The sequence below is a fragment of the Neophocaena asiaeorientalis genome, unplaced genomic scaffold (assembly GCF_003031525.2).
Source record: "Neophocaena asiaeorientalis asiaeorientalis breed wild unplaced genomic scaffold, Neophocaena_asiaeorientalis_V1.1 scaffold363, whole genome shotgun sequence".
In the NCBI taxonomy this organism is placed as follows: Eukaryota; Metazoa; Chordata; class Mammalia; order Artiodactyla; family Phocoenidae; genus Neophocaena; species Neophocaena asiaeorientalis.
Window position 1 is genome coordinate 699,473 of NW_020172006.1, and position 25,054 is coordinate 724,526.

A 25,054-nucleotide genomic window follows, 5' to 3' on the forward strand; every position below is an offset into this window, starting at 1 on the left:
AATCTTAAGACTATTCTATTGATTTGAATGGCAATGCAAATCTCTTTGGTTAAAAAGAACAACAGGAACAAAAATTAAACAAAAAGCTAAGTTGGATAATTTTTTTTAAATACTATGCAATGTCTAGGGAGTACAAAATCAATGGAAAACTTGCTTGAAGAAGAATTTTTTTTAAACTAAATGATTCAAGTTTTTGATTCATATGGGAATAAGAACTCTTTTCCACCTACAGAGAGAATAATATTTGAAACTGCTAAGGAAGTCTACTAACACAGTTCAAAAACCCAAAATTTTAAGTTATGGATGCTGCTTTGTCAATTAGAGTTTACAACTACAGGAAGGGAATTCATTTTGAATAAAAATTACAAGAAAATCCCAAATAAATAAGATACCAATCCACAAATTATCTGTTTTTTCTACCAAATCCGCAGGTGTAGTATGGTCAATTTTAATACAAACAAGAAAACTAATTTAAATATTTTCCTGCTCAGATAAACAGGGTGTAACAGTGAAAATAAAAAGGAAACCCTGGACTAAGAGTTGAGAAACTTAGTTCTAGATCTGCTACTAAGTTAATTAAACAGCACCATGATCTTCCCATCTGTGTCATCAAAGCACTGTGCATGCACCTCTAATTCTATGTAGTTAGTATTAAGATGAAACTACTTGTTTTCTTATCTGTCATGCCACATATGTCCTCTATCCTCTGTTTCCACCTCTGTGCTAGCTGCCTTATGAAGTAGGCTCTAAAAAAATGTTTAATGAATGAATAGAATCCCTGTTCCTAAACTAAATGGCGATGTACCCCTGGACAGGTCATATATCTTCATTAGCCCTGAGTTTCCTTATCTATAAAATACTAGATTCTCTCAAGTATTATTAAATTGGCTTCCAAAGAAAGTAATAAAATTGCCAGCGATTGACATCTTTCAGAAATTAAAATGACAACCATTTTGTCATTGTGTATGACAATGAACACAGGTTTATACGTATTAAAAATATTGTGCATGGAAATGAATACATGTTTATATATAACTATCACATTAGCATATACAATAAAATGAATAGTTTTAGGATTTTAATTACCTAATAGTAGAAGGTCAGATTAGATGTACTTTCAAGATCATGTCTGGTACTACATCCACTTTACAAAAAAGGAAAATTAAAACCGAGATATGTTAAATAAATTTATTCTTGGCTAAGTTTCTATCTCTCAATTTCAGTAGACCAACCTGATTCTAACCTAAGCCTCTATCCACTTAATGCTATTACTATGATATTTCACTGAGAATTCTATTTGTTATTTTTTGAGGTCATGCTGGGAACTGCATGACCTCAACCCATTTGTTATTTTTTGTGGTCATGCTGGGAACTGAAAAAAATATTGAAGTATTTCACTATACCAATTTTTAAAAGCTGAACATTACAAGAGTGCCAATATTGCTAGAAAATCCATGTCAATTACTTCCACTACTCTAAGCAACAAAAAAATTTAGCAGAAAAATTAATTAAGAACTCCCCTAAAGCCTTTTAACCTGACTACAGTATTAAAATGCAAACCTAAAATAGCCATTATATGAAAACAGAAAACTACCCATCTGGATTTCTCCTGTTTCGATCTTACAGTTATATTTAGTATGCTAAGTAATTTTTTAAAAACCCTAAATTAGAACTAGAGGGTATTTTAATAAATATACATATATTAAAATTATATCCAAATTTCTTACAGGACCTTTTATTTTTAGTACGATTTTTAAAGGTTACTTTCCATTTACAGTTATTACAAAATATTGGCTATACTCCCCATGTTGTACAATACATTCTTGAGTCTATCTTACACCCAACAGTCTGTACCTCCCCCTCCCACTGGTAAACACTAGTTTGTTCTCTATATCTGTGAGTCTGCCTATATTTTGTTTTATTCACTAGTTTGTTGTATTTTTTAGATTCCACATGTTAGTGATATCATAAAGTATTTGTATTTCTCTGTCTGACTTATTTCACTTAGCGTAATGCCCTCCAAGTTCATCCATGTTACTGCAAATGGCAAAATTTCTTTCAAGACTGAGTAGTATTCCATTGTGTGTATATGTATATAAATATATGTAAACCACAACAGATTCATGTATGTTAACTTTGTTTCCTGCAACTTTTCCAAATTCACTGCTGAACTCCAGTAGTTTTCTGGTAGCGTCTTTAGGATTTTCTATGTACAGCACCATGTCATCTGCAAACAGTGGCAGTTTAAGGCAGTTTCCTCCTTTCCAACTTGTATTTTTTAATTTCTTTTTCTTCTCTGATTGCTGTGGCTAGGAATTCCAAAATTATGTTGAATAAAAGTGGTGAGAGTGGGGATCTTTGTCTTGTTCCCAATCTTAGAGGAAATACTTATAGCTTTTCACCATAGAGTATGATGTTAGCTGTGCGTTTGTCATATACAGCCTTTATGATGTTGAGGTACGTTCCTTCTATGCCCACTTTCTGGAGTGTTTTTATCATAAGTGGACGTTGAATTTTATCAAAAGCTTTCTGCATCTATTGAGATGATTATATGGTTTTCATTCTTCAATTTGTTAATATGGTATATCACGCTGATTTGCAGATATTGAGAAATCCTTGCATCCCTGAGATCAATCCCATTTGATCACAGTGTATGATCCTTTTAATGTTCTGAGTTTTTTTTTTTTTTGGCTGCGCCACATGGCATATGAAATCTTATTAGTTCCCTGACCAGGGATCGAACCTGCACCCCCAGCAGTGTAAGTGTGGAGTCTTAACCACTGGGCCAGAGAAGTCCCCTTTTAATGTATTACTGGATTTGTTTTGCTAGTATTTGGTTAAGGATTTTTGCATCTTTGTTCATCAGTGATATTGGCCTGTAATTTTCTTTTTTTATGATATCTTTGTCTGGTTTTCATATCAGCGTGATGTTGGCCTCATAGAATGAGTGTGGAAGTGTTCCTTCCTCTGCAATGTTTTGGAATAGTTTCAGATGGACAGGTGTTAACACTTCTCTAAAGGTTTGGTAAAATTCATAACTGACTCACTTTGCTGTACAGCAGAAATTAACACAACACTGTAAATCAACTATACTCCAATAAAAAAATTAATTAAAACCAAAAAAAAAAAAAAAAATGGGGGGGGATTTGTAGAATTCTCCTGTGAAGCCATCTGGTCCTCTACAGGACCTTTTATTTTTTTAAATAAATTTGTGGGGTTAAAAAAATATATTTATTTATTTGGTTGTGTCGGGTCTTAGTTGCAGCAGTCAGGCTCCTTAGTTGTGGCATGTGGACTCTTAGTTGCGGCATGCATGTGGGATCTAATTCCCAGACCAGGGATTGAACCCGGGCCCCCTGCATTGGGAGCATGGAGTCTTAACCACTGTGCCACCAGGGAGGTCCCTACAGGACCTTTTAAAATAGACTGTGGATTCTAACAACAGTTCAGTTGTTTTGCCCTCCCTCTCTCCATTGTTTTCTTTTCTTTAAAACATTTCTTCACTGAAGCATATTAAATCAGATATATTCCTCCAAAATGCCATGTTCTCTTATGATCTCAGGTGTTTACATTTCTGTTCTCTTCAGCCCAAAGTGCATTTCAGACTAACTCCAATCATTATTTCAAAGACAAACACAGAATGGATAAATGTGGTATATCCGGGGCTTCCCTGGTGGCGCAGTGGTTGAGAGTCTGCCTACCAATGCAGGGGACACGGGTTCAAGCCCTGGTCTGGGAAGATCCCACGTGCCACGGAGCAGCTGGGCCCGTGAGCTACAAATACTGAGCTCTGCGCGTCTGGAGCCTGTGCTCCGCAGCAAGAGAGGCCGCGACAGTGAGAGGCCCGCGCACCGCGATGAAGAGTGGCCCCCGCTTGCCACAACTAGAGAAAGCCCTCGCACAGAAACGAAGACCCAACACAGCCAAAAATAAATAAATGAATAAATAAATTTATAAAAAAAAAAAAATGTGGTATATCCATACAAGGGGGAATATTATTTAGCCATAAAAAGGAATGGAGTACCGATTCTTACTACATAGATGAACCTTGAAAATATTATGCTATCTGAAAGAAGCCAGACACGACGGCCACATATTGTATGATTCTATGTATATACAGTGTCTAGAAAGGCAACTTAGGGAAACAGCAAGTAGGCTGGCAGCTGCCATGGGCTGGGGAAAGGGAAAATGGTGAGTAAATGCTAATGCACAGGGTATGGGGTTTCTTTGTGGGGTGAGGAAAATGCCCTGGAGTTAGATAGTGGTGATAGCTTCACAACTTTGAGAATATACTAAAAATCACTAAATTGTATTTTTTTAAAGTGATGGTGACTTGGACAAGAATGTAGTTATGAAAGGAATGAAGAACATTTAAACACTGGATCCATTTTGCATAGAGAGCTGACTGGATTTGCTGCAAGAATGGATGGGAAGTGAGAGAAAAAGAAAAGTTAATGATGTGCCTCCCAAGTTTTGGATCCAAGTAAACATGGATGTTCTTAACTGTGATGGGAGAAACATATTGAAGTGGAAAGGCTGGAAGCTCAAGTTATGGGCAGATTGACTGATGTTGACTTAATGGATTCTTAACTATCTGTACCTAAAGTTAATCTAGACTTGAGTGAAGTAGAACATATCATCCTAATTGTATAATATATATATATATGATTGGAATATAAAATTATATATTCCTATCAAATAATGTGGAATATGATTTTTCTTAGTCTAAGGGATGTTCAGAGTTAGAATTAGTGGTAGGGATAAACCGTTCAGAAGCAATTGACCCGACAGCCCAATTCAATTAAAAAAAAAAAAAAAAAAAAAAAAAAGGGCTTCCCTGGTGGCGCAGTGGTTGAGAGTCCGCCTGCCGATGCAGGGGACGCGGGTTCGTGCCCCGGTCCGGGAGGATCCCACATGCCGCAGAGGGGCTGGGCCCGTGAGCCATGTCCGCTGAGCCTGCGTGTCCGGAGCCTGTGCTCCGCAACGGGACAGGCCACAACAGCGAGAGGCCGCGTACCACAAAAAAAAAAAGACAAAACAAAAACACAGCCAAGCATAGGTATCATCTTCTGCCAAGTATGGGTTAGGAATCTGGTTCCTCCATAGCACACTGGAGTGATCTCCATCACAGATCACCTTTATGACACTATATTACCATTTACTATTTCCCTGTATCTCCCACAATATGCAGAGCTTAGGAATGGCATCATGTCTTTGTACCTCCAGAGCACAGGACAGTTAATTATACAGCAAGTCTTTAGCAAACACCTGTAATATATGATTCCAAGGTTTACCAATAATTTTCCATCTTTTTCATGCAAGTCCAAATTACTGAGTAGACAAAAAGGAGGATAACTGTGTATGACAGTATTCCTTAAGGGGGCCAAGAAACTGAAGGAAGGTATTAATGAGTGATATCAAAGAAGTTAACATTAGTGAGCGATCACTATGCTCCAGGAATTACTCCAGAAGCATTACATGAATTAATTCATATAATTCCAATACAATCTGATTAAATAGGTACTATTTTTACCCCCATTTTATAAGGCTAGGAAAGTGAGAACATGCAGAAAGGTACAGTAATTTGCTTATGGTCACAGTTAGTACATACTAAAGGCAGAACTGAATTATAGACAGTCTGACTTCAGAGACCATCTTTTTAATCACTGTGCTATATTAGCAGCATGTCTTGACAGATTTTCTAATTATGGGTTCATGAAAACTCGGTATACTATTTAGAAATCAGCTCTTTGAAAATGATTGTCAAACCACTGTCAATACTTAAAATATTTTTGAGGTATAATTGACATCCATTGAAATGAACAGACCTTAGGTGTTCAGTTAATCAGTTTTGACACATGCATACATCTGTGTAATCCACACATCTATCAAGATAAGGAATATTACACATCACCCCAGAAAATTCCCCCCTGCCCTGTCCTCCTACTCAATCCCTCTCCTCCACCAAAAGCAAAAATGAATTACAGTTTTGAACACTGTAACCATAGATCAGTTTAGTTAATTCCAGAACTTAAATGGAATAAAACAGTATGTACTTTTTGGCTTCTCACATATGATAATGCCTTTGAGACAAATCCACAGAGTTGCATGCATTATAGGTCATTTCTTTTTATTGCCTAGTAATAATCCATATATGGGGACCATTATGAACAAAGATGCTATGAACATTATTATACAAGGTTTTTTGTAAACATTTGGTTTCATTTCTCTAAGATAAATACCTAAGAGTGAAATCACTGGGTTATAGGGTAACAGTTTGTTTAACATTCGAACAAATGGCCGAAGTGTAAGTGGTTATACCATTTTACATTCCCACCAGCAAGGTGTTTAAGAGCTCCAGTTGGTCCACATACTTGCTAACATTTGGTACTGTAAGTCATTTTCATTTTAGTCATTCCAGTGGACATAAAATAGTATCTCATTATGGTTTAAATTGGGAATTCTCTGATGAATAATGATATCAAACACTTTTTCATGTGAATATGGGCCATATGTATATATTCTTTCCAAAGAAACTGTTCAACAGTCTGCATAAAACTTTATCTTTCTTAGCAGACCTAGTATAAAAGCACTTTCAGCAGTCGCTTTCTGATTTTGAAGAATCACCTAATGAAGTCTGGTCTAAGATGTGCTAAAATTCTCTGATAATTAATAACCAATAACTACCACTTCATGGTATTCATATATTTTGCTCATCTTTTACATTCCTAAAGAAAATTGCTTGACATATCCCCTAGCATAATATCACTTATAGCATGTTATTTCGTCATAGAAAATATTTTTCTGTACTTTATCCTCTTTCATTAAGGACTAAAGTAGTGATGAAATAACTGTAACAAATACTATTTTTTCACAGCAATTATTTTTTGAACATTAGTTGAAATGAGTGGGACACTGGCTAGAGCTCAAACATTTTTGTTTTTGAAACATAATACTTGGTTACGCCATACATAACTGCCGGTTTGATAGGTTAAAATGTTCAAATGTTGGCAATTTCATTGCCAATGTTGGCAATGTCGGTTCAATGAAACTTAACGATTTTTACTATTTTGTAAGTAACTTACTAAATCTAATTGTTCAAACTTAAAATACAATTATATTTCAGTTAACCACTTCCTATCTATCCATCTCATATATATTTATATTATAAATTTTACACACACAGGAATGGAAATTGCAGAAGTTTTAAAACTATGATGTTATAGCATTAAATTTTAAAAAAACTTAAGAATTTTTTTTTTTTTTTTTTTGCAGTACACGGGCCTCTCACTGTTGTGTCCTCTCCCGTTGTGGAGCACAGGCTCCGGACATGCAGTCTCAGCAGCCATGGCTCACAGGCCCAGCCGCTCCGCGGCATGTGGGATCTTCCCGGACCGGGGCACGAACCCGTGTCCCCTGCATCAGCAGGTGGACTCTCAACCACTGTGCCACCAGGGAAGCCCAAGAACTTAATTTTTTAAGAGCAGATTTAGGGTCTAAGCAAAATTGAGAAGGTACAGAGATTTCACATGTATTCTATGCCAATGCACAGCTTCCTCCGTTCTTAAGATTATGTTTATTACAACTGATGAATCTATCCTGACACATAACTACCACCCAGAGTCCATAGTTCACGTTACGGTTACCCTTAGTGTGGTACATTCTACGGGTCTGCACATATATATACCAACACTCATCCATCATTTTTTTTTTTTTTTTTTTTTTTTTTAGCTGCGCCACCAGGGAAGCCCCATCCATCATTATAATAGTATCAGACAGAGTAGTTTTACTGCCTGAAAATTCTCTGTGCTTCACCGATTCACCCCTCATTCCTCTCTAAACCCTGACAACCACTGTTCTTTTTACTTTCTCCATAGTTTTATGTCTTCCAGAACGTCATATAGTTGAAATCATACAGTTAATTTCAGACTGCCTTCTTTCTTTTATTAATATGATTTAACCTCCGTGTCTGTTCATGGCTTGACAGCTCATTTGTTTTGTTTTAGACAATATACCATCATCTGGATACACCTCAGTTTATCCATTTACCTACTGAAGGATATTCTTAGTTGCTCTCAAGTTTTGCCAAGTTATGAGTAAAGCTGCTACAAACATTCATGTGCAGGTTTTTGTATAGACATAAGTCTTCAACTTCTTTGGGCAAATACCGAGGAAGATGATTGCTGGATCATATGGTAATGTTTAATTTTGTAAGAAGCCAGCAAACTGTCTTCCAAAGTGGCTGTGCCATTTTGCATTCCCATCAGCGATGAATCAAAGTTCCTATTGCTCCATATTCTCACCAGCATTTGGTGTTATCAGTGTTCTTGATTCTGGTCACTGTAATAGGTGTCTAGTAATACCTCACTGTTGTCTTAATTTACATTTCCCTGATGAAATAGGACATGGTGCATCTTTTCCTGTGATGATTTGCCATCTGTCTGATAAGGTCTTTGGCCCATTATAAACCAGGTTGTTTGTTTTCTTACTGTTGGACTTGAAGAGTTTTTTGTATATTTTGAATAACAGTCCTCTATCAGATATGTCTTTTGTAAATTATTGTCTGCCATTCTGTGGCTTATATTTGCATTATGTTGACACTGTCTTTCACAGAGCAGAAATTTTTTAATTTTAATGAAGTCCAGAATATCAATTCTTTCTTTCATGGATTGCACCTTTGGTATTGCATCAAAAAAGTTATCATCAAACCTGAGGTAATCTAGATTGTCTTCTATGTTACCTTCTTGGAGTTTTATAGTTTTGCATTTTACATGTTGGTCTGTGATTCATTTTGAGTTAATTTTTGTAAACGTTGTAAAGCTCTGTGTCTAGATTCAATTTTTTGCATTTGAATGTCCAGTTATGCCAGCACCACTTGTAAAGACTATCTTTTCTCCACTGTATTGCCTTTGCTCCTTTGTCAAATGTAAGTTAACTATATTTATGTGTGTCTATTTCAGTGCTCTTTATTCTGTCCCACTGATCTACTTGTCTATTCTCTTGCCAATACCACACTCTCTTCATTATGATAGTTTTATAGTAAGTCATGGACTCAGGTGCTGTCAGTACTTCAACTTTGTTCTTCTACAACACTGTGTATTCTAGGTCTTTTGTCTATAAGTTTTAGAGTCAGTTTGTTGATATCCACAAATAAGTTGCTGGGATTTTGATTGGGATTGCGGTGAAATCTACAGATTAAGTTGGGAAGAGGTAACATCTTGACAATATTTTTTTTTTTTTTTTTTTTTTTTTTTTTTGCGGTGCGCGGGCCTCTCACTGCTGTGGCCTCTCCCGTTGCAGAGCACAGGCTCCAGACGCGCAGGCTCAGCGGCCATGGCTCACGGGCCCAGCCGCTCCGCGGCATGTGGGATCTTCCCAGACCGGGGCACGAACCCATGTCCCCTGCATCGGCAGGCGGACTCTCAACCACTGCGCCACCAGGGAAGCCCTTGACAATATTAAGTGTTCTTGTCCCTGAACATGTAATAGCTCTCCATTTATTGATTCTTCTTTGATTTCTTTGATTAGAATTTTGTTTTCCTCGTATACACTTTTTCATATTTCGTTAGATTTATACCTAGGTGTTTTAGGGGAGCTAATGTAAAGGTACTATGTTTTTAAATTCAGATTCTACACATTCACTGATGGTATATAAGAAAGTGATTGACATTTGTGTATTAACATTTTATCCTGCAACACTGCTATAATCACGAATTAGTTCCAGGAGATTTTTTGGTCGATTCTTTCAGATTTTCTACATAGAAAATGATGTCATTGGCAAAAAACGATAGTTTTATTTCTCCCTTCTCAATCTGTGTATCTCTTATTTCCTTTTCTTATCTTACTGCATTAATTAGAACTTCCAGTATGATGCTGCAAACGAACGAAGAGAGCAGATACCCTTGCCTTGTTCCTGATCTTAGTGGGAAAAACTTCATTAAATAGATGTTATGTGTAGGTTTTTGTAGCTTTTTTAAAAAATAATTTTAAATTAAATACTCAGCTAACAAATCTATTAGATGCCCCTTAACTTTTGTTGAAAGCCAAGTACTGGAAATCCTCCAATTCTGATTAGGATTTATTCTCTGCCTCCATAGCAAATCAGTTTGTTTGTTTTTTGGGTTTTTTTTGGCCGCGTCACATGGCTCGTGGGATGTTAGTTCCCCATCCAGGGATGGAACCCGGGGCCCCAGCAGTGGAACTGCAGAGTCCTAACCACTGGAACGCCAGGGAATTCCCAATATATATATTTTTTAATCAAGGAAGTTTCCATCTCTTCCTACTTTACTGAGAGTTTTAATCATGAAAGGGTGTTGAATTTTATCAAATGATTTTTATGTATGTATTGACATGATCATGTGATATTTTCTTCTTTAACCTGGTGATGTGTGAAAACTGGTTTTCAAATATTGAACCAGCCTTCTATACCTGGGATAAATCCCACTTGGTCATGGTGTATTATACTTTTTATGCATTGTTGGTTTTAATTTGCTAATATTTTTTGAAAATTTTCATCTTTATGTTCATGAGAGATACTAGTCTATAATTTTCTTTTTTTATATCTTTGTCTGGTTTGCATATTAAGGTAATGCTGGCCTCACATAATTAGTTAGGAATTATTCTCTCTCCTTCTATCATCTGAAAAAGACTGAAGAAAATCGGTATAATTTCTTCCATAAATGTTTGGTAGAATTCACTACTGAACCCATCTGAGCCTGGTGTTCCATTTTAGAAGGTTAATTACTGATCCAATTTCTTTAATAGAGACTTGTGCATATTACCTATTCTTCTGTTGTGAGATTTAGCACATTGTCCTTTTCAATTAATTGGTCCATTTCATCTAGGTTATCAGATCTGTGGGAATCCAGTTATTCACAGCATCAGCATTCCTTTATTATCCTTTTAATGTCCATGGGATATATAGTGATGTCCTCTTTTTCATTTCTTTTTTTTTTTGCGGTACGCGGGCCCCCCACTGCCGCAGCCTCTCCTGTTGCGGAGCACAGGCCCCGGACACGCAGGCCCAGAGGCCATGGCCCATGGGCCCAGCCACTCCACGGCACGCGGGATCCTCCCGGACCGGGGCACGAACCCACGTCCCCTGCATCGGCAGGCGGACTCCCAACCACTGCGCCACCAGGGAAGCCCTCTCTTCACAAAGCCTTCACAAAAATGAGAGACCTATATGGATAAAACGGTTCACTACATTTGTCCAAAATAGTACTAGTATGTCAAGTTAAAGCTAACTGAAATACCGTCGTGTCACAGGACACATTGAGAATCTATCAGAACAATGGTATTTCCCCGGAAAATACACATATTAATTACAACTAAGAGCTACTACTTAAAATATAAAGGATTCCAAAGGTGCATGAAGCTCATCTAGAGATGTCAGAGCTGTACTATTCACTACCATATTCCCCATTGCTCAACACAGAGCCAGTTACACAAGTAGGCATGTGATAGAAATCTATTAGTTTAATGAAATAAAGGAACATCAGTGTGACAATCAGGTGTTTAGAATTTGGCTTTAATTACCTGAAATCAGAGTCAAAAACCCAATGTTTTATTAATGATCCCAAATATTACTGCATATTTGGGAAGAGTTGCCTGGCAAATTTGCCCTTTTTTCTTCCTGTTGATAAATATTTCTTTTATAAAGAAACCAAGTTTCAATCTCTGGGAATAGAAGTTGTAAGAAAAGACAATAGTTTAACTGGGAGAAAAGGAACAAATTTTTATCAAGCATGTACTATGGCCCTAGTATGATTTCTCTGATAGTTCTCAGAACAACTTAACAAGGAAGTATTATCATTTTCATTTTAAAGACGATCAGAGAAATTAAGTAAGCTGCCTACAGATGATAAGCAAAGGAACCCAGATTCAAACAGTTATTAACTATAAAATCAATGCTCTTTCTCTCACATCATGCGCTGGGGTATAATCTACTTAAAACAGTGTAAACTAGAAGTTGTTTTAAGCGTGTATGACTGATTAATAATAACCATAATTTTTCTCTGCCATATGTTCTTCATCTACAAAGTAGAAGACAATATGTCTTTAACAACTATGCAAGTTTGATATAGGAATTAGAAGTGGTGGTAAAACATAACGAACAGAACCTCATTTAATGTATGTATTCATAAGGAAAGATGGTGAGTATATTTTATTTCAGGAACATTTTGTTGATCTTAATTTAGTAAATTAACTACATGGAAAACCATATTATAATATGAGGAAAGGATGCTTATAAAACAATCCCCCAACAGCTCATTTAATGTTTATCCTTAGGGCATGCAAGTTGAGCCTCCCTGACCCAAACAACTATTATGAATTTCTACGAATTATCTCTTCGAAACATTAATAAATGACCACTGACAAAAAATTGCTAAATCTCAGCAAAAACAAAGACGAGTTACAGTTAAAGGAGTTTTTCATAAGCCAGTGGATATATATCTATTACTTATCCCTACTGTAGTTATAAATCCCGATATTTTCAAACTTAATATAAATTGTGAGAATTAAAAGAATAAATTCTAAATAATTAATTACCAAAAACAGAAAATTGGACACACAAAGATTCTGAATAACAGTCCCAGTCACTTATCAATTTAAAAGAAAGTTTTATTTTAAGGTTTTACATTAAATGTTTCCGTTCAAATATATTTGTCAATACAAATATAAGAAATCAAGGTTTTTCGAAAAAGATTAGGGGAAACGGTCCAAGATGTTGGACCACCAGAGACCTCCTGGCCCCATGTAATATTAATCAGTGAGAGCTCTCCCAGAGATCTCCATCTCAACACTAAGACTGAGCTCCACCCAACGGCCAGCAGGCTCCAGTGCTAGATGCCCCATGCCGAACAACTAACAAGACAGGAATACAACCCCACACATTAACAGAGAGGCTGCCTAAAGTCATGCTAAGTTCACAGACACCCCAAAATACACCAGCAGATAAGGCTCTTCCCACCAGAGGAACAAGATCCAGCCTCATCTACCAGAACACAGGCACCAGTCCCTGTGCAAGAAAGCCTACACAAGCCACTGAACCAATCTAACCCACTGGGGGCAGACACGAGAAATAAGAGGAACTATGAACCTGCAGCCTGTGATAAGTAGACCCCAAACACAGTAAGTTTAAAAAAAATGAGAGGGCAGAGAAAACATATGCAGCAGATGAAGGAGCAAGGTTAAAAACCCACCAGACCAAAGAAATGAAGAGAAAATAGGCAGTCTACCTGAAAAAGGATTCAGAGTAATGAGTAAAGATGATCCAAAATCTCAGGAAGAGAATGGAGAAAATGCAAAAAACATTTAACAAGGATCTAGAAGAACTAAAGAGAAAACAAACAGTGATAAACAACACAATAAATGAAATTACAAATACTCTAAAGAAATCAATAGCAGAATAACTGAAGCAGAAGAACAGATAAATGACCTGGAAGACAGAATAGTGAAAATAACTACCGCAGAGCAGAATAAAGAAAAAAGAATGAAAAGAATTGAGGACAGTCTCAGAGACTTCTGGGACAATATTAAATGTACTTACATTCAAATGATAGGGGTCCCAGAAGAAGAAGAGAAAAAGAAAGGGTAAGAGAAAATATTTGAAGAGATTATAGTCAAAAACTAGTCAATCAAGTCCAGGAAGGTCCAGGAAGTGCAGAGTCCCATTCAGGATAAACCCTAGGATAAACATGCCAAGAAACACATTAATCAAACTATCAAAAATTAAAAAAAAAAAAAAAAAATTTAAAGTAGCAAGGGAAAAGCAACAAAAACCTACAAGGGAATTCCCATAAGGTTAACAGCTGATCTTTCAGCAGAAACTCTGCAAGCCAGAAGCGAGTGGCAGGATATATTTAAAGTGATGAAAGGGAAAAACCTACAACCAAGATTAGTCTACACAGCAAGGATCTCATTCAGATTCAACAGAGAAATTAAAACCTTTAGAGACAAGCGAAACTTAAGAGAATTCAGCACCACCAAACTTTACAACAAATGCTAAAGGAACTTTTCTAGACAGGAAACACAAGAGAAGGAAAAGACCTACAAAAACAAACCCAAAACGATTAAAATGGTAATGGAAACATACATATCGATAATTACCTTAAATGTAAATGGATTAAATGCTCCAACCAAAAGACATACAATGGCTGGATGGATACAAAAACAAGACCCGTATATATGCTATCTACAAGAGACCCATTTCAGACCTAGGGACACATACAGACTGAAAGTGAGGGGATAGAAAAAGATATTCCATGCAAACGGAAATCAAAAGAAAGGTGGAATAGCTATTCTCATACCAGACAAAATAGACTTTAAAATAAAGACTATTAGAAGAGACAAAGAAGGACACTACATAATGATCAAGGGATCAATCCAAGAAGATAAAACAACTGTAAATATTTATGCACCCAACATAGGAGCACCTCAATACATAAGGCAAATGCTAACAGCCATAAAAGGGGAAATTGACAGTAACACAATCATAGTAGGGGACTTTAACACCCCACTTTCACCAATGGACAGATCATCCAAAATGAAAATAAATAAGGAAACACAAGCTTTAATATCAGTTAAGTCCATCTTTATCAGTTAAAGACGGACTTAACTGATATTTATAGGACATTCCATCCAAATACAACAGAATACACTACCTTCTCAAGTGCACACGGATCATTCTCCAAGATAGATCATATCTTGGGTCACAAATTAAGCCTCAGTAAATTTAAGAAAATTGAAATCATATCAAGCATCTTTTTCAACAAATATGTTATGAGACGAGATATCAAATACAGAAAAAAAAAACTGTAAAAGTACAAACACACGGAGGCTAAAGAATACACTACGAAATAACCAAGAGATCACAGAAGAAATACAAGAGGAAATCAAAAACTACATAGAAATAAATGACAATGAAAATACGACAACCCAAAACCTCTGGGATGCGGCAAAAGCAGTTCTAAGAGGGAAGTTTATAGCAATACAATGCTACCTCAAGAAACAAGAAACATCTCAAATAAACAACCTAAACTTACACCTAAAGCAATTAGAGAAAGAAGAACAAAAAACTCCCAAAGTTAGCAGAAGAAATCATAAAGGTCAGATCAGAAATAAATAAAAAAGAAATGAAGGAAACAATAGCAAAGATCAATAAAACTAAAACCTACTTCTTTGAGAAGATAAACAAAATTGATAAACCATTAGCCAGACTCATCAAGACAGAAAGGGAGAAGACTCAAATCAACAGAATTAGAAATGAAAATGGAGAAGTAACAACTGACACTGCAGAAATACAAAGCATCATGAGAGGCTACTACAAGCAACACAATGCCAATAAAATGGACAACCTCAAAAAAATGGACAAATGCTTAGAAAAGTACAACCTACCAAGAATGAACCAGGAAGAAATAGAAAATATGAACAGACCAATCACAAGCACTGAAGTTGAAAGTGACTAAAAATCTTCCAACAAACAAAAGCCCAGAACCAGATGGCTTCACAGGCGAATTCTATCAAACATTTAGAGAAGAGCTAATACCTATCCTTCTCAAATACTTCCAAAATACAGCAAAGGGAGGAACATTCCCAAACTCATTCTACGAGGCCACCATCACCCTGATACCAAAACCAGACAAAGATGTCACAAGAAAAGGAAACTACAGGCCAATATCACTGATGAACACAGACGCAGAAATCCTCAACAAAATATTAGCAAACAGAATCCAACAGCACATTAAAAGGATGGAACAAGAAGATCAAGTGGGGTTTATCCCAGGAATGCAAGGATTCTTCAGTATATGTAAATCAACCAATGGGATACACCTTATTAACAAATTGAAGGAGAAAAACCATATAATAATCTCAATAGATGCAGAAAAAGCTTTTGACAAAATTCAACACCCATTTATGATAAAAACTCTCCAGAAAGTACGCATAGAGGGAACCTACCTCAACATAATAAAGACCATATATGACAAACCCACAGCCAACATCGTACTCAATGGTGAAAAACTGAAACCATTTCCTCTAAGATCAGGAACAAGACAAGGTTGTCCACTCTCACCACTATTATTCAACATAGTTTTGGAAGTTTTAGCAATGGCAATCAGAGAAGAAAAAGAAATAAAAGGAATCCAAATCGGAAAAGAAGAAGTAAAGCTGTCACTGTTTGCAGATGACATGATATTAAACATAGAGAATCTTAAAGACTCTACCAGAAAACTACTAGAGCTAATCAATGAATTTGGTAAAGTAGCAGGGTACAAAACTAATGCACAGAAATCTCTTGCATTCCTATACACTAACAATGAAAAATCTGAAAGAGAAATTAAGGCAACGCTCCCATTTACCACTGCAACAAAAAGAATAAAATACCTAGGAATAAATCTACCCAAGAAGACAAAAGACCTGTATGCAGAAAACTTTAAGGCACTGATGAAAGAAACTGAAGACAATACAAACAGATGGAGAGATATACCATGTTCTTGGATTGGAAGAATCAACACTGTGAAAATGACTATACTACCCGAAGCAATGTACAGAATCAATGCAATCCCTATCAAACTACCAATGGCATTTTTCACAGAAGTAGAACAAAAAATCTTAAAATTTGTATGGAGACACAAAAGACCCTGAATAGCCAAAGCAATCTTGAGAAAGAAAAATGGAGTTGGAGGAATCAGACACCCTGACTTCAGACTATACTACAAAGCTACAGTAATCAAGACAGTATGGTACTGGCACAAAAACAGAAATATAGATCAATGGAACAGGATAGAAAGCCCAGAGATAAGCCCACATATATATGGTCACCTTATCTTTGACAAAGGAGGCAAGAATATCCAATGGAGAAGAGACAGCCTCTTCAAAAAGTGGTGCTGGGAAAACTGGACAGCTACATGTAAAAGAATGAAATTAGAACTCTACCTAACACCATACACAAAAATAAACTCAAAATGGATTAAAGACTTAAATGTAAGGCCAGATAGTATAAAACTCTTAGACGAAAACATAGGCAGACCAGTCTATGACATAAATCACAGCAAGATCCTTTTTGACCCACGTCCTAAAGTATCGGAAATAAAAACAAAAATAAACAAATGGGACCTAATGAAACTTAAAAGCTTTTGCACAGCAAAGGAAACCATAAACAAGACCAAAAGACAGTCCTCAGAATGGGAGAAAATATTTGCAAACGAAGCAAGTGATAAAGGATTAATCTCCAAAATACACAAGCAGCTCATGCAGCTCAATATCAAAATCAAACAACCTGGGCTTCCCTGGTGGCGCAGTGGTTGAGAGTCCACCTGCCGATGCAGGGGACATGTGTTCGTGCCTCGGTCAGGGAAGATTCCACATGCTGCGGAGCCGCTGGGCCCGTGAGCCATGGCCGCTGAGCCTGCGCTCCACAACGGGAGAGGTCACAACAGTGAGAGGCCCGCGTACCCAAAAATCAATCAATCAATCAATCAACCCAATCCAAAAACGGGCAGAAGACCGAAATAGACATTTCTCCAAAGAAGATATATAGACTGCCCACAAACAAATGAAAGTGTGCTCAACATCAGGAATCATTAAAGAAATAGAAATCAAAACCACAATGAGGTATCACCTCACACTGGTCAGAATGGCCATCATGAAAAAATGTACAAACAATAAATGCTGGAGAGGGTGTGGAGAAAAGAGAACCTTCCTGTGCTGTTGGTGGGAATGTGAATTGATACAGCCACTATGGAGAACTGTATGGCGGTTCCTTAAAAAACTACAAATAGAACTACCATATGACCCAGCAATCCCCCTACTGGGCATATACCCTGAGAAAACCATAATTCAAAAAGAGTCATGTACCACAATGTTCATTTCAGCACTATTTACAATAACAGGACATGGAAGCAACCTAAGTGTCCATCAACAGATGAATGGATAAAGAAGATGTGGCATATATATACGTTGGAATATTACTCAGCCATAAGAAGACACAAAACTGAGTTATTTTTAGTGAGGTGGATGGACCTAGAACCTATCATACAGAGTGAAGTAAGTCAGAAAGAGAAAAACAAATACTATATGCTAACACATATATATGGAATCTTAAAAAAAAAGGTTTCTGAAGAACCCAGGGGCAGGACAGGAATAAAGACACAGACGTAGAGAATGGACTTGAGGACGTGGGGCAGGGAGGGGAAGCTGGGACGAGGTGAGAGAGTAGCACTGACATATATATACTACCAAATGTAAAACAGATAGCTAGTGGGAAGCAGCTGTATAGCACAGGGAGATCAGGTCGGTGCTTTGTGACTACCTAGAAGGGTGGGATTGGGAGGATGGGAGGGAAACGCAAGAGGGAGGGCATATGGGGATATATGTGTACATATAGCTGATTCACTTTGTTATACAGCAGAAACTAACACAACATTGTAAAGCAATTATACTCCAACAAAGATGTAAAAGAAAAAAAGTTAATTAAGAATAGAGGGACTTCCCTGGTGGCACAGTGGTTAAGAATCCACCTGCCAATGCAGGGGACATGGGTTTGATCCCTGGTCTGGGAGGATCCCACATGCCACAGAGCAACTAAGGCTTTGCGCCACAACTACTGAGCCTGTGCTCTAGAGCCCGCGAGCCACAACTACAGAAGCCTGCGCGCCCAGAGCCTGTGCTCTGCAGCAAGAGAAGCCACCGCAATGAGAAGCCCACGTGCTACAACAAAGAGTAGCCCCTGCTAGCCACAACAAGAGAAAGCCTGCGTGCAGCAATTAAGACCCAACACAGCCAAAAATAAATAAGTAAAATAAATAAATAAACGAAAAGAAATTAAGAATAGAAAAAAAAAAAGATCAGGGCAAAAAAAGTAGAATGTTCCTCAGATTTCTTCAGACCTCAGTAAAGAAATGTATGCACAGGAAAAACTGAAAATATAGTTAAGTGTCAGATGAATTAGCCACATTAATGAGTAATAAACAAATAATGCCTAATAGAAAACTATATAGCTAAATAAAAATCAAACAATGTTTTTCTGGGAATTTCCTGGCAGTCCAATGGTTAGGACGCTGGGCTTTCATTGCCGAGGGCATGGGCTTGATCCCTGGTCCGGGAACTAAGATCCCGAAGCTGTGCACCACAGCCAAAAAAAATATATATATAATGTTTTTCTTACATTTCTTTCCAACGATGAGTTTCTGTGTGCATATTACCTATGCATCATTATTTTTCAGATTCCAGCTTTCCAAAGTACAAGGTATTTGTCCTGATATGGACCACACTGCTAAACATATTTATTTGACAAATAATTGAGCACCTGCTATGGGTATTATGCTGGGCACTAGGCTAGGTCCTGGAAATTCCCAATCCCATAAAGAGAAAAGGATCACCCAGCTTTAGAGATTATATTCCAATAGAGAAGAGATCAAAGTAAGAAACATGCAAATAAACATTAAAAAAATTCCAATAAAAGATACCTGACGATGCATTTCCATGAAGAGCCATCTTGATCATCTTGTTCTTCTATATACATTCTGACATTGTGATCTTGATCCAACTGGTACCAGTACATGAGGCCATCTTTGTCACGGCCAATTGGCTGGAGACGCATGGTATCGGCATCCTCCTCATTGATAATATTCTTGAATTTGAGATTGTCATCAAACTGACACTCACAGAGGTACTGGAAAATAGTCATGACATGGTTTAAAATACCCTATAAATGTTTCTCCATGAAAATAAATGTGATATGTTCAACCAAGGAACAGATTTGGGGATAGGAGAAAGAATACTTTTAGTTTTATCCATCTTTCACTTTCCTCTCTCCCCTTTTGTACACTTATTTTACAGTAACCAACTTTAAAACATAAATTTCTAAGTTAACATTTAATTTTTGTATTACAGAAATTTATAGGTTTAACCCAACCAATGACACAAAAGTGAAGTTATATTTTAAAGCAATGAGTCTGTTTGTACTAAAGTTTCCCAAATTTGTTCATGGTATAAAATTTTCAATCACTCCTTCTCTCTTAAAGCTTTTAGATGAACTTCATTCTTGAAATGGCTATCTGTTTTTGAAAGCTTGAGACATATACAGTTTTTAAGGAAGGCAGTCTTATTGATAACTTACTCTGTGGAATTCTCTTTAAAAAAAAAAAAGACATCACCAAATTGGAAGAACTGATTTTTAATTAAAATTTTTGTGTATGATTAGTGTATAAAGTCAGATTTCTTCCCTGAACCTATATGCCCAGGCAAATAATACATGACGTCCCTATCATAGCCTCTTTGCCTTTGCCTGTGGTGTCTAGGCCCATAGACTCTCTTCTATAAAGGTAGTTTTCCCCTTCATTATGCTGACCACATTGCTAATAATTAGGGCCAACACACTGAAGCAAGCAAGGAGAAAAAGGGGAACTCAAAATTGAAAATAAATCTATACTTTGAGAAGACCTATTTTAATTAAGTAGGTTTGGTTATGTGAGACTTTTATTAAGTACACACTGGCATGCCCCATGTCATCTGGAAAACTAATGATCAAATTACTAATTTAGTAAATCAGTAAAAGATTAACCACAGCTTACCGTATTTGTTAACAATGACTGTGAAGGCTGCAAATAATGCATAAAATTAATGTGGGGTTTACCCATTCTACTATTGTCCCTACAAGCAGAGATCATAAACCTAGATATACTTGTATATTGAAAAATAACCCCAAACAGTAATTTAAAGAACAGTTTTATCACCAAACAATAAACAAGAAAAAGAAAAATCTATTGTCCTTTTCCGCTAATAGTGAAAATGTCTACTTGGGGACTTCCCTGGTGGTCTAGTGGTTAAGACTCGGTGCTTCCACTGCAGGGGGTGCAGGTTCGATCCCTGGTCGGGGAACTAAGATCCCACATGCTGCAGGCGTAAGCCCCCCACCAAAAGTCTACTTTCTAGTTATTTCCCAATTCATCCAGAAGGAGTCAAAAGTGAATTTTTTAATTAAAATAACTGTAACAAATAATAAATTTATTACCTTTAAGAGTGCTAACTTGCATTCAACACTCATTTCAAGATAGCCTTTCTTCTCCATCTCCCATGCCCAGGTGCTGTTAAACTCTTGACATATCTGTCAGAGAAAGTTAAAGTCTTAATACATAAAAGCAATTTAAATTTACATTGGTAGTTTTGTTGTACAATTATGTTAACAGTTTTGTTAATATATAAAGGAAAAAGTTTATACCAAACACAACTGAATCCAATCCCACCCTGAAATGCCTATTACTTAAATATACCAGAAATGTTTATTACTGTTTGATGATTGAATTTAAGGTAAGCAGTGATCCCTGCAGCTTTCTCCTCTGCTCTCAAGAATTTTATATACACTTTTGTGGCACATTTTCCCAAATGCAAGTAATTATCTGATTCCACCTCTCCAAACAGCCTAGAAGTTCCTCGACGGCAAGGACAATAGTTTATTCATCTCTATGCCTACAATAGAAGCAAGCTAAAAAAACCATGCCAAACTGTAGGCACATTTTTATTCAAGTAACTCTCCAACTCAAAATCCTCCTAATTATGGGTAAAGACTCCACTGCTTGGCATTTGAGACCTTCTATAATGTGGCATTAACTTAAATTTCTAGGCTTCTCTTCTCATACAAACATTGCAAGCAAACCAGAGACACTTTAAAAGGATGAGTAAAGAAGATTTGGATAACCATTCCACTTATCAGGCGATGCACCATGGGCTTTATGACCTCTGTGAGCCAGTTTCCTCAGCAATAAAAGGGGAGCAGTAATAATACTGACCTTAAAGGTTGTGAAATAGGTATAAAAAATGATAAAAAGTACCTAGAAACTTCATGCTCTTTTTCCAATCCAAGGAACAAAGAGTATAATGAAGCCCAAGGGAGAAGAACCAATACAAGGCACAAAATTATCTGGGAGCTTGGGCAATTAGCTAGAAACACTGGCAGGAGAAAAACAAACAGGCAAGTGAAACTGCTTTATATAACCACCTCAACCTAGGAATAAGACCAGGCTGGCCCTACTGGGAGGGCTACCCTTTTCCTCTCCTGTACCGGTGTCGTCATTTTTTTTTTTTTTTACCAAGTTAGGACAGAATGCAGTATGGCAAGGAGCTATATCATGGGGGATCTTCAAAGGCGAAAAGGAAGAATGAGCTCTCCATTCTCTGGAATATCATACTTCCTCTGACTGATAGCACTACATTTTGTAGAGGAAAAAAATTGAGATATACAGAATAAGGGAAATTTCTGGAATATTATACACAGAAGACCTCAAATGATTATATCAAAACCTAAAGGTCAACATGTGAATAGACGCTTTGCCAAAGAATATATATAAATGGTCAATAAGCACAGGAAAAGATAGTCAATGTCCTTAGTCATTAGGGAAATGCAAATCAAAACCACAATGAAATACTACTTCATACCTGTTAGGATAGCTGTAATCAAAAAGAAGGATAGGGGCTTCCCTGGTGGCGCAGTGGTTGAAAAACCACCTGCCAATGCAGGGGACATGGGTCCGAGCCTTGGTCCGGGAAGATCCTACACGTTATGGAGCAACTAAGCCTGTGCGCCACAACTACAGAGCTTGCGCTCTAGAGCCCACAAGCTACGACTACTGAGCCCACGCACCACAACTACTGAAGGCTGCGCGCCTGGAGCCCATGCTCTTCAATAAGAGAAGCCACTGCAATGAGACGCCTGCGCACCGCAACGAAGAGTAGCCCCTGCTTGCCGCCAGCTAGAGAAAGCTCACGCAGCAACGGAGACCCAATGCAGTCAAAAATAAATAAATTTTTTTAAAAAAGGATAATAGCAAATGATGGGAATGTAAAATGGTGCAGCCGCTTTGTAAAAAAAAAGTTTAACAATTCCTCAAAATGTTAACACTGAGTTACCACAGGACTTAGCAGTTCCACTCCTCGGTATGTACTCCCAAAAAATGAAAACATATACTGTACAAATGTTCATCACAGTATAATAGCCAAAAGGTGGGAACAACCCAAATTTCCATCAACTGATGAATGAATAAAATAATACATGGAATATAAATACAATGGGATTTTATGCATCCATGAAAAGGAATGAAGTAGTGATATATTGTACAGCACGGATGAACATCAAAACACGATGCTAGGGCTTCCCTGGTGGCGCAGTGGTTGAGAGTCCGCCTGCCGATGCAGGGGACACGGGTTCGTGCCCCAGTCTGGGAAGATCCCACATGCCGCGGAGCAGCTAGGCCCGTGAGCCATGGCTGCTGAGCCTGAGCGTCCGGAGCCTGTGCTTCGCAATGGGAGAGGCTGCAACAGTGAGAGGCCCACGTACCGCAAAAAAAAAAACAAAAAAAAAAAACCCAAAAAACCACGATGCTATGTGAAAGAAACCAGACATAAGAGGTCACAAATTTATGGAAGTTTGTATATGGAATTTCCACAGAAGTCAAATCCATATAGACAAAATTTGTTAGCAGTTGCTAGTGGGTAAGCAGAGGGAGGAACAGACAGTGGTGGCTATGGGCAGATTTCGTTTCAGAGTAACAAAAATGCTCTATAATTATGATAGTGTTCTACAGTTAAGATAGCGCACATCCTTGTGAATATGCTTAAAAACACTGAATTGCATATTTTTAAAGAGTGAATCTCACGGTATGTGAATAATAGCTCAATTTAAAAAAATCAGACAGAGGGACAGCCAACAACACAGAGCCAAGCTTATGATTTGGATGAAGCATTTCTTGAGTGCTCTACTGTATACCATACCCCTAGAAGAAGATGTAGGCTAAAGCTGAGTGTGGGGAAGTTCAGTTTCACCAAAGGGGCTGAGAATGACACAGATCCAAAGCATGGCCAACAGCTCACAGCGTCAGACACCAAATATAGCTGAACAACTGTTGATTATCATTTACTGTGTGAAAGGGGAGGAAAGAGAAAGAGAGGTAGATATAGAGATAATTAAGATATAAGCGTTTGCTTCCTCACTACTTAGCTTCAATTTACTGACCTTCATTTACAATGCTTAGGGTGTAAAACCTCTGTTGTGCTGATATTCAGAGATAAACATGCTATTCATTTTCTGTTTCTTTAAGGGCAATGTAGACATACTACTGTGCCATTTGAGGTACTCCCAGCCCACCAAAGGCACATTAATTAGATTTGCCCAAGTAGCCCTAACCTGTTGTTACCACGAAGTAAATACTGCAAATAAAACCTGCAAATAAAAAAGGTACTCTAAATGACACTTAAATAATTCTTATGCAGGACTATATAATCTCACCAAGAGTCAGCAAACTTTTTCTAAGGGACAAACAGGAAATAATTTAGGCTTTGTGACCATATGGCCTCTTTTTCAACTATTCAACTCTGCTGTTATAGTGCAAAAGCAGTCACAGAAAATACATAAACAAGTAAGCTTCACTGTATTACAATACCACTTTATAAGGAAATTTGAATTTCATATAATTTTCATATGTCAACCATTCTCCCAACCATTTAAATATATAAAACCATTCTTAGTTTTCAAGCCATACATAAACAAGCAGCAGGCCAGATTTGACCCAGGGGCCACAGTCTGCCTAGAGAACCAGAAATTAGCTTTGTTTATCAGAGACTGTCTAGACAGTTATTCTTGGGACCTTAAAGCAAGGGGATCCCTAGTAGATTGGTAATTCACATTAACTCCCCACGTTCCAACTTGATTCTAACCAAGCAGCCTTGTATCAATATATAATTATAATTTGGTTTTGCATGCAATTCCTCTTTAGAGAATGTTCCAATATCCAAAACATTCATATTTATCACCATAAGTTATAATTCCATAATACTGGTTTTAAGTTTGACTCTCTCTAAATGTAGTTAATGAGCGGTCACATCTTGTTGCTACCCACTGTATGGTGCCTAAGGGACAGTCTTTCTAATACACACACAAAATCAAATGTCCCGGGCCTGCAAGGCTGAATGCCATTCAGCCTGGGAGACCTCTTGGCTGGCTGCCTGCTATCACTCCAAAACTCCCTGTGTCTGTTCTTCTTAACTTCTTCTACACAGA

At 37.3% G+C, this 25,054-nt stretch overlaps 1 protein-coding gene across 1 annotated transcript in view; it reads right to left on the minus strand.

Moving 5' to 3' along the window:
• Positions 1-25,054, minus strand: part of RSF1 (remodeling and spacing factor 1) — a 170,100-nt gene that overhangs the window by 55,095 nt on the left and 89,951 nt on the right. Inside the window, exons 3-4 of the mRNA XM_024749386.1 lie at positions 21,017-21,109; positions 19,470-19,675 (exon numbers count right to left, since the gene is read on the minus strand). Coding sequence (XP_024605154.1) covers positions 19,470-19,675; positions 21,017-21,109 — 299 coding nt within the window. The remainder of the gene's footprint in view (positions 1-19,469; positions 19,676-21,016; positions 21,110-25,054) is intronic.